Genomic DNA, 15280 nt, shown 5'->3' on the forward strand with positions numbered 1-15280 from the left:
TGCTATTGAGCAAGAAAACTCCTACAGCACATCCACAAAGGGGTCGGGGTGGGGCTGCCAGACCCAGCCCTGGCCCAGGGCCCGTCCCCATCCTCAGGGGGCACAGGGACAGCCCCAGCTCTGCCCTCTGGATGGGGCTCTGGCCATCACCCTGCTAACTCCCAGCAATACAAGAGCCACACTGCTGCACACAGGCTAACTAGGGATTGCCAGAGCTTGTTCAGAACTCAGCAGGGACAAAGCAAGCAGAACCAGGTGGAAAACAGGATTTCTGCCCCCTCCCTCACCTTTTTTTTTAATATATATATTTTTTTAATTATATATATCAACCACCCCCTTCCCCAACTCTTTGAACTTTGCTACATTTAAAATCTTTCACACCACAGAGCTAAACAGTGGCCAACTTTATTTATAAAAAAAAAAAAAACCAACTAAAAAAACAAAAATCAAAACACCCTAAAACTACAGCTACAGAATGCACATCTTCCCATTGATTGACACATGCAGAACGAGTCACTCAGGCCCACAGGGCTCACCCAGGTCCTCAAGTCCTCCAGACTTGGGCTCAGACCTGCCTAGGGCAGCACTGCTGCAACTTGGATCCTGAACTTCAGTGCTTTCCCCCCAAAACTCCAGCCCTGTTGCCCAGGGTGGGCTCACAGCAGCCCTGCTCAGGGGCTGGCACAGGGCTCACCAGGGGTGGATGCTCCACCTGGTCTGAGGTCAAATATCCAGTCACAGGCAAACCAAGGAGAGGCTCTCCCTTCCCTCAGTCTCAACCAGGAGTGCTTGGCACTGGACAACTAATTGGTGGTAAAGTTCATTTTTTATGCACCCTTGTTAAAACCAGCCCCATTCCTAGTGCACAAACTCAAATCAAGGATCTTGGATCCTACCACCAACAGGTGCTCAGGTGCTTTTCAAGGTGCCAAAGTTCTCCGTGCGTGTTGGGTCAGTCAGAGTTCACTCTAAAAAGGGTTTTTGTGTCTTCTCCCTGAACGAGTACTGAGAAAAGCAGCGGTCAGTCTCCCACCCACATGTCCTGATTTTATTACACAAGTGAGGTATTCTTTAAAAAAAAAGTTAAAAAACTTAAAAGAATCTTTTTTTTTTTCTTTTTTTTTTTTTTTTTTTTTTCAATCTAAACCTGTCCTGGCACATGCCAGGAGCAGGGTTCACTTCAGTCCCATTTTCAACAGAAATGAAAAGAGGTTAAACTTAATTTATGAGACATACTACTGGCAAGGAGATTATAAAACTGTTTAAAGATGTTCAGTGTACTCTGGTACAACTGAAAACAACAGCATTTAGAAATGTAAACTTTCATTTATTTACAAGCTTAAAGACTGAAGGAAACAGCATTTCCTATTGCTGAAATTTGGAGGGGGCTGGTTCCTAAGCTTTGGGACAGCAGACAACTTAGCAGCAAACCCCACACGAGTATCAGAGACCACAGTGCAATCCTTGGGCTTCTCAAACTCCTCCTCAGTTTAGGAATAAGCTTTAATCTGCACTAACTCAGGTATACAGTAAGGAATCTAGTCTTAAATTACTACGTTCATGGATTACAGGAATACCAGGGAAACCAGGTCCCTGTTCTGGATTACAGGTTGCAGCTGAAAAAAGCCAAGCAGATTAAAAACCCTAATTTCTAGGCTGGGACAGAATCAGCATTTGAGACTCACAGGGGTTCAACATGCTGTAAATGCAGTTGTGTGGGCAACCCAGATTCCCAGGAAAAAAACAGTTCAAAATGCTGGTACAAGACCTCAGGTTGCCTGTCACACAATACATTTCCACTGCACACGTTGGCCTTTCCTACATAGAACACCCAGTTTCCAAGCTTATAAAAAATGTTGTAGACAGGACACCAACAGTGAATATAAAACAGTTAAAAATAATTCTTAAAAAAAGCATGGAAATGTGTCTTTTCTAATTTGTTTCAGAAACTGCCAAATTGTGTGTTCAGAAAACGACACGAGAATGTTGGTTAAACTCATGCACAATCCTCAGCTAGAAAATTACACTGTTTGGGGGGGGCTTAAAAAACAAAGATTTATTGCCAAAGTTAAACCTTCTATGAGAAAAAAGTTTTAAAATCACTTAGATTTATCAAACCACACAGCAGCATAAAGTGGGCACTTTTGTAAAAGTTTGCAAAATACCTAAAAGCTAAATTTTTTTTTTTTTGTTTTATCATTTTTAGAGGGGGGAAATGATGGTTCAGTACTTGTTACGATACCATGGCAGTATTATTTATAACCATTATCATTAAAATCTACTGACAGGCATCACTATTGGTTATATTACACATTCACAGAACAAGAACCACCTATTAACTCGCAGTATAGTGCAATTGCTTTGCAGCCCAAGTCTGCAGAGATTAAAAAGATAATTAGTAAAACTGACAAAAAACTGCAATACCTGTGAAAGTCATGTTTGTTAAAAGGCATTTACAGTAGTGAAGTCTAAAATCTCCATTAAAAAATCTATGGCCCCACACGACAGAAGGATTACAGCGAGCTGGATAAAACATTTTGCCATCACATCATACTCACGAAGCAGGGCACGGAGACAGAGCAGCAGTCACTGTCAGCTCATGGGATGAGGAGAACTGAAAAACCACAGCTAGCAAAAGATTTGATAGAAACCTTTCGTGCCAAGTCCTTGAAAAAATTTCAGGATGATCGGCCTTTGCGCTTTGAGGTAAAAATTCAGTCCAATGCATCAGAAAAGACAAGTCTATGGATTTCTAGTACAGAAAACAATGAAACAAATGGCTCAATTGTGTTGGTGCATCAGACGTTGCAGTGAAGAACAGATTCAGTGCGACTGTCCGGAGCTGCTGGTAGTGGGCAGTCCGAAATCCCCCGGCCCTGGATAGAGCAGGAGGCTTCCAAACACTTCAGGACTGCATGGGTTGCTGTTTTGCCTCATCTTCCCAGGTGCTCTCAAGCAAAATACATGGTGTGCTGGGTGTCGTGGTGGATCTGCACGGCCTTGGCCAGCGCCTGCGGATCGCGGCCGTTGCTCTGCCCCGACACGTGGCTGCCCTCAGCGCTGTGAGCAGACACACACCATCAACAACTGGGACAAGCAGCACAGCTCACTTCACTCCCTGCTTACCAGGGTGATGAGGCCATTCCTTACCTGTCATGATCCTTGTCCACAAGATGGTACCTGGCCCTAAAGGCCACCAGCCTGGCGTAGTAGGCGGGCGCGGGGATGGAGACGGAGCGGGTGCAGCGCACGTAGGTGTGGCACAGCTGGTACGTGAGGAGCTGCAGCTCGTCTGCTGTGAAACAGTTGTCATCCCACAGCACCTGGTAGTGGGAGGGACGGCTGGTTCCCTGCAGAGAACAGGTGAGCAGTCAGCAGGACAGCAACAGCAAGGACAGAGGTGGTAACTGCAGGCTGCACCTTCCAGCAGGCACTGAATCAGTGCCAAGCAGGCACTGACACACTCTGAGTCTGCCTAGTGACAAACAGAAGTGATATTTCCCATGGGGACAACTACAAGGATTTAGTCTCACAGCCTGAGCACAGCAGAGCTGACATTACCTGAATTCCTGCATGGCTACAGAGGTAAAAGTCAAATTCAGAAGGATGTGTGATGGTGCTGTCCACAGTAGTGCCTGCTGGTACGTTGCCACTTTTACCAACCTAGTGAGAAAGACTTATTATTAGTACATTGGCTTTTTTGGAAGTGACCCCAAAATGCTTTCAAAAGTACACTCTATTGAAAGCTGCTGGAGAATTTACTGCTCAAAAAGGTGAAAAAATATTAAGGTCGTTTACACAGGCGGAATGAAAATGTTCTCTGTGAATTCATTTTTAGAAACTTCACCAAATCCAGCTGGTGTGTCATCAGAGGAAAATAAAACCCTTGCCAGCACCATTAGAACTGCAGAGTGGGATAAAGCCTACACAAGTAATTCAGGATCTGAAAATGCAGGTTCCTGAGATAAATTTATTTCATACCCTTGTTTGCTCTCACACCCTGGAGATCTGGGTTTTTAAGCAAAGCTCAGATCAAGTGCTTCCCTAAAAGCTGGCCTGTGAATTTATCTTAGATGCACCTGGAGACAGAACAGGGAACAGAGTGAACAGCCAGGTCAGTTCATCATCAGGAATCCTGGACTATAAAAACCCAGAATACATCTCCAGGTACACAAATACCAGGATACTGAGCACACCTATTCCAAAAGGGGGAACAAGCTGTTCCATCTATGTAGAGCAATAAAAAAGGGAGGAACTGGTTATTTTGGTAGAGAAAGCCTGTTACCAATACTGCTGCAGCTTTACAGCTTTAGTAGGCAAGATGGATCCCACTCCACTGAATAAAACATCCTCACTTTCTTGTGTCATCACCTCCCCCTCATGGACTCAGTACTTGCCCTTTCAGTTTTGTCAGCACAGAATAGCCTGGTGTGATGCCTTTTCTGCACAACAATGTAGGTTATTCCAGGTCTATAATCTTCTTCCAAACTAATGCAGGCCTTCCTGATGGCAATCAGCTCTGGCCAAGCTACCTACAAGCAGAAGATGTAACTATTATGTTATGAATTCAGTAAGTATTTTATTTTTTTTTTACCTGTGTACAAATGCTACATGGTAAGGGATATGATCAGACTGGTAAATGTACATTGTGCTTGCCCAGGACAATTCAAGGAAACTTAATTTTTCCAATAACAAACACAATCCACATAAATAAATATATTTCTTCTTATAACCTGAGGAATTAGATGGTTATTTTTTGGAAATGGACACTTAATTTAATTTAGTTTTAGCTGTTATATTGATAAGTCAAATTGCTAATTTAAATGACTGGAATATTATTTTGATGCAGAAAACACTTGGGTTTACACAATTTTTTTTTTTTAGTTAGAATTAAGGCTGTCCACCCCCCAAATTTTCCATTTTATCCACGTGTTTCTTATCATAAACATTCTAAAAAACCTATTTATCTACATTCTAAAACTCTAACTTATACTTCACTAATTTTAGTGACCTGTTTCCGTTTTTTTCCGCGTTGGTAATTTCCCCCAAAAGTTAAAATTCAATGCCTAAACCACCAAAATCTCACTCAAAAATCTTTAAAACCCTTGCCAAAAGGGTTTTAAAACCCCCAAAGAATCCAAAAGTATGCCCTAAGCTCCCACATAACTACATACAAAAAAAAAAAAAAAGATCATCCAATACCTGTTTCATCTGTCCTTCCGACACTCCCCCTCTGTAGTAAATAATCCTGGTGGGTTTGAAACGAGTGGATTTGTAGAACTGGATCAAGAGCTCCCTGACCATGTTGGTCAGGTCCTGGATGACCTCCTGGCTGTAGAGCAGCTCCTGGGAGGTCTCCTGGCGCGAGGTCTGCACGCGCACCGTGGCGCAGTAGCGGCTGGGGTGCCCGTCCATGCTGCCCACCACGGCCGCGATGGACGGCTTCTTCCCGTCGCCGGCGGGAGGGTGGGTGACATCTGCTCCCAAAAAGATCACTGGTTGTTGGAACACCGAGGGCCTGTTTGGTAAGATTAGAGTTGATTAGTTAGAATCAGAACGTTCCAGGAGGGTTTGGGTTGGAAAAGATGTTAAAGCCCTGCCAGTTCCACCCCCTGCCCTGGGCAAGGACACCTTCCGCTATCCCAGGTGGCTCCAAGCCCCAGTGTCCAACCTGGCTTTGAACACTTCCCAGGATGGGCAGCCACAGCTTCTCTGGGCAACCTGTGCCAGGACCTCCCCACCCTCACAGGCAACAATTTCTTCCTGATCTCTAATCTAGATGTATTCTCTTTCAGTTTGAAGCCATTACTACAGTCTCTCTCTGGCCTCCTTGTCAGCCCCTTCAGATTCAGGAAGGTGCTGTGAGTTTTTCACACAACCTTCTCTTCTCCAGGCTAAATAACCCCAACCTTCTCACCCTGACTTAAGAGGAGAGGTGGCCTCCTATCAACTCATAATAATAAATAAGAACAGCAAAAAGAAAGAGGGCTAGGAACAAAAAAAAAAAAAAAAAAATTACAGCTGAGAAAGGTGCATTCCAAAGCACTGAACAGAACTAAAACCTGTGAGAGTCTTTAAGGGCAAAATTCTCTGCCTCCAGCACTTACAGTCCAGAAAGAACAGAAAGTGACAAGGACAGGATCAAAGGCAGTTACAAGCATTGATTCCAAGTCACTCCTCCTCACTCTTCTCCTTCAATTTGGATGCAAACACAGGATGCTTTTGGAGGTGGCAAGAGGAAAATGTACACTGAGTGAATCCAAAGGCAGGAAAGAGACAGGAAAAAAACCTTGATGAGTTTGGTGGCTCAGACTGCTGGATGGCTCTGACTCCCCTTGGCTCAGGGCTTACTGGGAACACTCCAAATGCAGACATATCCTCCACTGTCCACTCCAGACTGTGGGAATTTCTAAAGCGTGTTTTATTTTGAAAAGTATCATTTTAGCAAACACAACAAAACAACACCATTTTCCTTGACAATGCAAACATTACAGAGAGGTTTTGATTGAATCTCACCTTTGATGAGGTACCAGCACATTGTTGATTCCTCCAAGCTTGGCATTGATCTTCAGACACAGATTGGACAGCGTTTGTGGTGAGGTTTTGACCACGTTCTTTACCTGAACACACTGTGTGGCCATGCCTAGAAGAGTATCTCCAACCCGCTTGACTTCAGCTGTGACAGAAAATAAGGCAGTGGTTCCTGCTTGCTCTTATTTTTTTCAAATGTTACTGTAATTCAGATCCTTGAAACTTCACTGACAAAGGTTCAGTTTGCTCTTTGGTAACACACAACTTCTCCAACCAGGCCTGACAAACCAGCTCCAAAACACCCTTTTCAAAAGAGAACCCATTGCCTCCTCTGCCTCCTTCCTGCCACCCACTTGCAGTACAACTCCTGATCACTTTACAGCCCCTTCTCCATACCATACACAGGTGTCTTCCCAGGCAGAATCACCACGATGAGCTGCAGGCCAACATAAGTCAGCTTTAAGTGTTTGAACATGGGCTCCACGCTGTCTGCACCCTGGGCATACTTGCAGAAGCAGGGCTGGCCCTGGATCGGCATCCCGGCGTCCTTGGAGATCTTGCGCAGTTGGTCTGTGAAACTCCTGGGATAGAAGTGGATTTGTTCTGTTCTTTTCACTATGGTTCACTCATCTGTTTTATCAACCAGATCTACACTGTTTCTGCTATTTCACAGCACTACAGTAATTATTTTTTAGCAATACTATCCTCATCAGGAACTCACTAATACAAGCCTAATCCTCTCTGAGGAAGGTCATCAGCTTCTGTAATTTTACAAGCCTTACAGAAACAGACATTTGAGATGAACATTCTGAGGCAGACTCCCAGACTAACACTGATGCTCTTGTAAACTTTTACTTATCCACCTAATTGATATGAGCATTATTGCAACCATGATTTTTCCCAACCAGTGCTTCACAGAACCTCTTTCTTTAAGATTCTGTAGAGTAATTTGAAGGGCGGGGGGAAATAAATTTATACCATACATCACCTTCCAGAAACATGAGAAAAATACACCTTGAAATAGAATCCTGAATAAATAGGAAAATACTTACTTCAGCAAGTCTTCTCTGCATTGCTTTTGAGGAGCAAAACAGGCAACAGCCCAAACTTTAATCTCAATGCCAGCATAGAACTGTTTCCCTCTCATGTCCCACACGCCTTGGTTTGGTGTGGCCACAGTCTTGTTCTAGGTAAAAACCAAAGGGGAATTAAAAATCAAGAGCTGCTCCCTTTTGACTGTAGCCCACCAGAAGAAGCCTCATGAGAAGATACACAAAACATCTCATGAATTTCAATAATCTCAGGATAAGGAGTTTTACAAGACACAGAAACTCACCCTGCCTCCATACTGCAGCATTGGGGCTGGCAGAACTCTGCCTGTCAGCTCTGTCATTTCATTATGGACAACAATTCCAAACTCCTTCAGATATGGATCAGGCCCACCAACCATACTGTTACTCTTCACCTGGGGACAAGACAAGTACTGATGTCACTGCACTAAACCTTCAGGTGACTCTGCCCTCTTTGTCATAACAAAGATGATCCTTCTCTTTCTGTTTAGAAGGATTTGTTTTAACCAAGACAGATTTTTTATATTTTCTCTTGGTCATGCTTCTCAGCATCACCTGCTCCAATGCTCTGGAAAAGCTATGAGAAGTGACAAACACAGACTGCAGCTGGAAAAATACTCACCAATCTGCTGATCTCCTCCTGCCTGTCTGGGGCAGACCTGGCTGTTGCTTTTATCATGGTCGATGTCTGATTGTCTGTGAGTTTCTTGATGCATCTCTGGCCAGCCACAATGTTACACACCTGCAGGAGCAGGGAGAAGTGCTGTGACACTGTTTAACAGAGGACACCCCACAGTGCAGGGCTCAGATCCTTACCTCCAGTGGCAGATAGGTGTGTTTCTGCTCCTGACCCACTTGGAGACAGGGCAGGTGAGGGTATTTCAGCTGCAGACTGTACTTCTGCTTAAAATACTGAGCTACTGTGCACTCCATAGCCTGCCCATTCTCCAGCTGCAGAGGGAACCTAGAAATGACATTTGTTCTGGTTAAACTTTGTCAGATTTTTTAAAGGAAAAAATGGAATGAAAAAATCTATTCCAGATTACTTTTAGCAAATCTCTATTTTCCTTAGTTACTGGATCTCTTCTTTATGAAAAGATTTTAGACTACATACTGAACTTAAGTTATTTTAAAAATATGAGCTTTTGATAATTGTATTTAAAAGCCAGGATATAACTCAGCTTTCTTGGGTTGAAGGAAATACAACAGTAGTCAAACCCCACACTATTACTCTACTCCACTAAAACAAAACATTCCTGTAAAGCCACACAGCTGCTTCACCTCCAGAATCAACTATTCCTGCATAAACAATATACCAAATATATTGCAGATATATTTAATAGGTTGAAGATTTTAAGAACTGTTTTGATACATACGTCTGGTGACTGGCTGGTCGCCGGGTAACGTTGCAAACTCGGTATTTTCTCTTCATCTGGCCACAGTGGGTCACCTCTACTTTTAGACCTGAAAACCCAACAGAAAATAAATTCAGGGAAAAGAATCACCTCTGAAGAGGTTGAAGGCAAAAAGGAGCAGCCCAGTTGCTTGCAAATTTTCTTTACAATAGAGTATGTGAAGGTTTCAGTATTTTCTTGCAGCAGCTTTAGGATAAGCTTTTACCTCTGATTTCTTTGGTAAACTTGACACGCTGGGAGTCTGTCAGAGGTTTGCTTTGTTCACTGATGTTCTGGATGTCCAAAACCTCACACATGAACTCAATGATAGGCTGGGCACGATAGAAAGCAGTTGCTGACACTAAGACAAAAAGATAGGACAATTAACTGGGAAGCACAAAGAACTCTGTTACATGAGTGAGACAGAATCTCCTACACACCATCAATGTTGAGCATCATGTTCCACATGGCAGGACGGACCGACTGGTGGAAGCCAAACCAGACCTCCCTGCCCCCTCCCAGGGGGTGGTAATAACCTTCAGGAGGGGAGAAAAAGGAGCGACCCACAGGGGTGTACCTGAAAAATTAAGAAAATTAATACTCTGGTCATTTCTTTCTGATGTACTTTTCATATTCACACCTGTAGTGTTTAAAACACATTTCTGCAGCGTGTTGTAACTGCTAGAGCTGACTTATGGCAAGCACACAAAGCCTTTTCTGACAGTGCAGCTGGAAAGGGTACAGCACATTCCTGTTAGAAGCATGACCAGCAGACACAAGGCCTTAGTTCAGATCACATTTCCCTATTCTAGTGCAAATTTGTAAGGCAGGTGTTGAATTACATGGCTGTATCCCTCATCCCTTCTACCACAGGACTGTAATGGGCAGCAGAGCAGCAGCAAGGAATAGCAAACACATATCCAGCCAGGAAGGCCCCACAAGTACCCACCTCATGGAGGGAAGGTGCCGTGTGATTACATCCAGTGCCTGTACAGAATCTTCAGGAACTTCATTCAAGTGCCCTGCCAGTGCTTCCAGCAGCATCTGAAGGCTGACAACTGACACCCACTGAATGGAAACCTTAAATGTCTGGTCCTTCCCCTCTCCTGGAAGTGTAACCTCCATGTCCACCTGCCACAGTCACAAGGAAATTAAGCACAAGCTTTTGTTATGGATTGTACACAGACACAAAGCTCAGCAACAGTACAGGAGTCCTTTGAGTCTGTATTTTTGATTATTAGTTTGTGTAATGACCTTAAAATATTACAATTGGTTCCCTCAGGACTTGAAAAGTTTTTCATTTACTCATCTGAGAAACTGCACTGAAGTATCTTTAAATGTAAATTTTAAGCAGTAATTAGTATGGTGACATCTAAGCTCTGGAGAACAGTGAGTCATTTTTTAAAGTCAGCCAATTAATAGCAAGATGTTTTGTGAATCAAATGGGAAGGCAAGAAAACCTTTTGGTCAAAAAGGAGACTTGCTAGGAAACACAAATCTCAAGAGTTTTAATACAGCACCTGGGATGATTCTCACACCCTACAGCCCAGAGGGTAACAGTGAATTCATTCTGGACATCCCCCAAGGCACAGCAATGACCAGATCCCTTGGGATCCCTTGGGAGATCAGTAGATGTAGGTGAAGTTTTGTTTAGAGCTGGGGTCCACATGCAAGGCAGGAATAGCTGATCTGGTTGTTCCCATGAAACAGGAGGACATATCTCCACAGCACAACCAAACCCAAGTAGAGTCATCAGCAACTACAACAACTTTACCATTCAGCGACAGAATGAGGGTCAGAACAGGGAAAAGGGAAATTCCCATCAAGGTGAAAGAAAAATAGTCTCCTTGCAGCTCTAACAGCACAACATAGTTGTTATGTCTCATGATATTCTGTAGCTGAAGAACTGGGAACCCAAAGACACAAACTTCAGTGAAACACCAGTGAGCTCCTAGAGACCCTGACTGGTCCTGTCTGTCATTTCCAAGACTACACCAATAGGTGTGACAGTGTTTCGGTTTTATGCCAATAAAAGAACACTTTTCAAATGCCACTGTAACAGTTTTCCCCTGGAAACTTACAACAACACTTACTCTGTCCCTGCCAATGGGTAAGGGGTGTGCCGTGTACATGTTCCGTTTCCCATCGTAGCCAGGCTGCCGATCCCCAAAAATCTGCATCTTGAAGTGCCTCACCATCGTATCCACCACCTCCCTAGGCAGTGATTCATTGAGTTCAGTGGAAGAACAGAAAATTCAGTGATGGGCTTACACAATTTAAATTTTTTTTTTTTTTTAAAGGAGCAAGATATGAGAAAGAATAAGGCACAAAAGCACTCCCAGGTCAGACCAGAAGCTGTGAATGTCACCCCCAGGTTAAGACACCTAAGTGACACACACAGGTGTCTGTGCAGGTATCTGTGCTGTCAGCAGAGTTACAGCCAAAACAAGCAGAGGAACCTGGAGAGATGCTCACACACTGGAGCAGACACAAGCACCTGTCTTGGGGTGGGTGGGAGCACTCTGTGGATTGATCCACATGTGGACTCCAAAATCTACAAGCTGAAATGCCTCCTCTCAGCTGCCACACGTTTGTGTAACAGACTGTGGAACAATTAGCAGGGACATTGACTTGTAGACTGTAAAATAAAACCAGCTGGAGGTCAATGCTCAGTACATTTCCCAGAGCCTTCCAGATTACAGGCCAACTGGAAGAATATTAAAATTCACTGAAAGACAACTGCTGACCACAGTAGAAACACAAAGGGCCCTTTAGCAGATGGAGAATTCCTAGGATGCACAGCTTCCTTCCATTCAGCTATATACACACTTCATTCAAATCAATAAACCTTTATTAAGTCACTCCTACCTGTTGACTCTCCGGGGACGTTTCTCTGGTTTGATATCTACATCATAGTGATAAACATCAATCTTGGGGATCTGAACCTGGAAGTGGTTGGCCAGGAGCCGGATGGGTTTCCCAACAGTGCCCAGGCCTGGGCGACGGGGAGGCTGGAAAAGGCTTGTTGGGGGCCCTGGGAAAGTCAAATAAATGTGTGTGAGATGTGATGGCTCACTCCATGCACCTCTCATGGGTGACTTTTTAACTGGGTAGGAAGAAATCTTAAGTTTTCTGAGGTTGCAAACAGAGGCTGAGCCTTCCAGCTGCTCAGAACTTTAAGGTAAAAAATGTGTTCCCTAAAGCATGTACAGGTGCCATAAATCATTCTTAAAATTTTTGTGGCATTTTTTCATGACTATGGTTAGGAATTTCACAGAGTCCTGAGAAGGAATGCAACAATACAGATATTAAGTATTTTCATGTAATGCAAAGGTAAATACATCCCTACCTACATTTCTAAAACAAACCAACAGCCACAAAAGCCACATTTTGTCATTGTTTTCACTACAGGCTGAAAGTTCAGATGTCAATGATCCAATTTAAAATTCCAACTTAAAGACAGGAGTGAGGAAAGGTTTAGGCTTTCCTCTAAGTAGAAGGATAAGAGGGAAAGCATTAGACAGGTATGGACTCCTACAGACATGGAAGAAATATTTTACAGGGACAAAAGAAGAGCTTCAGGAACACATCTAAAGAGGAAATTATTAGAGGCCTGGAAGCATTACTCACATGCAAGCTGGTCACTAGGGAAGCCTTTAGTTACCCTCCTCAAAGTGTTAAGATCTGAGATACCATGTTAACGAGATTAAACTGACTATTTTTAAAATCGATCAGAGCCTCAGCTGACACTGCACATAAAGCAAATGACATTAGTATATTTTCATGGGTTTGTCTATATCTGAGCAGGGCTCAGTGTGATCAAAGTGTCTTCCCTCTGTTGTAGAGTAGCAAAGGAGAGGGCAAGCAGTCTCCCTAGAATGCAATAACAAACCTATCATAAAACTTAGGGCAAATTTAGCATTATAACCTGACAGCATCCATGTAAGACAAAGTCTCAAGAGTTTGCACCAGGAGAGAGGAGGGGTAGGGGACTCCTGTTTGGGTACACTTCAGGGTGTAACAATATACTTTAACATAACCATAAACCAAACCCAGGACCAAATAAATCCCAGGAGATTCTACACTGGATTTAAAAGCCATCCATTGGCTACTGCATCACCAGATAAAGTTACCAACCTGAGGACACCAGCCCTGGAATATTCTTAAGCAGAAGGAAGACAGAGCATATAAGCAGCTGAAGCCCACTGCAATATCAGCTCTGCAAAGCTGCAGGGGGCTGCTGGGGACAGCCACCCCATGGGACACATTCCTGGCTCTGCACCCACCTGCAGATCATGCTCTGCCATGGTCAGACCAGTTGTGAGGGTACAGTTAGTGTGTGAAAAAAACTACAGCTGTGTTGACAAGCATGAATCATTGAGGGCAATCAAAGTTTGTTGTGCTTATTTGGATACAAGAGATGATCCATTAATCCCATGCTAATTAGTCTGAAGGAAGTGCAGGCACTGACCTCCTGCAAGAGATTAAATGACAACTATATTTGCCCATTTTCCTCCCTTGGTATTGACAAGTTCTGCAAACATGCACAGCAACACTGCCCTCCGTTCTGACCAAAGGAGATAAAACTTACATTTCCTCCTTCCTTCAAAGGATTCTAGGGAATCAGCTAAAAACTGTTTTCCCATTGATGCCAGGCCATCCTGGCATCACAGGATTTTTATCTGATCAGCCTGGCTAAGGCTGTATGTGCTGTCACATTTTAATTTCTCTTACCCCACAACCATGATGCACTAAGCACCTCAACCGAATTGCTTAAGACAGGAAGCAGTTTTCAAAACTGAAAGAGGATCTGCTTCTCCAGCTGGAACTCAGGGAGGCCACGATACATCACACACATACAGCAGGCTCTGAGTCAGCCTTCACTACCTCAAACTCTGGATTCTTCTGGAATTGCACCTTTGTGTCAATAAATGTTTCCTATCACACCAAAATTGACATCACTTTGCTTATACCAGTCGTTTGAATGGGAACTTGATGGGGCAGGTGTACAGGCCACTGAGGGCTAGAAATACATCCCGCAGGCATTTCTGGGAGAATAATCACAAGCAGGCACAAGCAGGAAAGCACCACATGCAAAACCCACCGATATTTAAGCGAACTTTGTTGAAGAAATAAACAGCCGTATTTTCAGACAGTATCACCTTAAACTCCCAGAAATGGCTCAATATCAAATATAAAACTTATCACTGCACAGGTTGCAGGGCGCGCATGGCTGTCACACTACAGCCCTGCCTGTCCCCGTCCCCTCGCTGTCGCTGTCCCGCTCCCAGCCCCGGGGAGGGCGAGCCTCGTCCCCCGGTAGCCCCGGCAGCAGCGGGGCCGTCAGAGCATCCGCACCCCCCGCGCAAAGTTTCGCGACCCGCGGCGGCTCCTCCGCCCCGGCGGCTCCTCCGCCCCGGCGGCTCCTCCGCCCCGGCGGCTCCGCGCGGGCCCCGCTGTGCCGGGGAGCCCCGCCGGGCCCGCGGCCTCCTTCCCCCGCTGTCACGGCCCGACAGGCCGCGGCCCCCGCGTCCCCCCCGCGCCTCTCACCGGGTCCCAGCGCCTCCATGGCGGCGGTGGCGGCCTCGCTGCTCTCGCCGCCGGCCCCGCCGCCCGCCCCGGGCCCCGCCGCCGGCCCCGCCGCCGCCGCGTAGCGCTTGATCTCGGGAATATTGGCGGCGGGGTGGGGGTCCGGCGCGGACACGGGGGCGGCGGGGCGGGAGGCGGCGGCGGCCGAGGAGGAGGAGGATGAGGAGGAGGAGGAGGCAGCGGGGGCGCGGCGGGGAGCGCTCCCCGCGTTCCGCTTCCCCGAGCGGCGGCGCGAACAATCCCCGCGCTGCGCCCCCGCCGAGCCCGCGCGCGCCCCCGCCGCCGCCAGCACGCGCCCGAGCGCGCTCCCGGGACGGGGATGAGGAGGAGGAGGAGGAAGAGGAGGAAAAGGAGGAGGAGAAGGGAGGGAGGAAGAGGCCGCTCCGCGCTGCCCGGCGCCGCCGGCTCGCGCACGCGCGCCGCCCCCCCCACCGCCCGCGGGAGCGCGCACGCCGCCCGCGCGACCCCGCAGCCGCAACAGGTGACGGCTCTGAATCACGAAATTCCAGAATCCCAGAATATTTAGGGTTTGAAGGGACCTCTGGAGAGCATCCAGTCCAAACCCCTTCCAAGGCAGGGTCATTGGAGCAGGTGACAGGAGCGCGTCCAGGTGGGTTTGGAATGTCTCCGGACAGGGAGAATTCATGCCCACCAGACACCTGTTCCAGTGATCGGCCACCCTCAACATAAAGAAGT

General features: G+C 45.8%; 1 protein-coding gene across 2 annotated transcripts; it reads right to left on the minus strand.

The window, feature by feature from the left end:
- Window positions 1-302: 302 nt before the first annotated feature.
- LOC306811610 (protein argonaute-4) lies at window positions 303-15000 on the minus strand. 2 transcript variants are annotated; one of them, XM_079325498.1, is made up of 19 exons: window positions 14546-15000; window positions 11864-12029; window positions 11089-11209; window positions 9945-10126; window positions 9436-9572; window positions 9222-9356; window positions 8978-9065; window positions 8418-8565; window positions 8224-8343; window positions 7868-7996; window positions 7584-7717; window positions 6928-7112; window positions 6517-6676; window positions 6290-6409; window positions 5203-5518; window positions 4398-4532; window positions 3562-3663; window positions 3151-3350; window positions 303-3060 (listed from the first exon to the last, which is right to left on the minus strand). In XM_079325498.1, the coding sequence occupies exons 1-19, from the start codon at window positions 14562-14564 to the stop codon at window positions 2952-2954; spliced, it is 2706 nt and encodes a 901-aa protein (XP_079181624.1). In that variant the 5' UTR covers window positions 14565-15000; the 3' UTR covers window positions 303-2951. The 2 variants fall into 2 exon arrangements, with proteins under 2 accessions (XP_079181624.1, XP_079181625.1); XM_079325499.1 differs by lacking the exon at window positions 6290-6409 and having other exon boundaries at window positions 14546-14999.
- Window positions 15001-15280: the final 280 nt, after the last annotated feature.

Source organism: Erithacus rubecula (assembly GCF_903797595.1).
Source record: "Erithacus rubecula genome assembly, chromosome: 23".
NCBI classification, from domain to species: Eukaryota; Metazoa; Chordata; class Aves; order Passeriformes; family Muscicapidae; genus Erithacus; species Erithacus rubecula.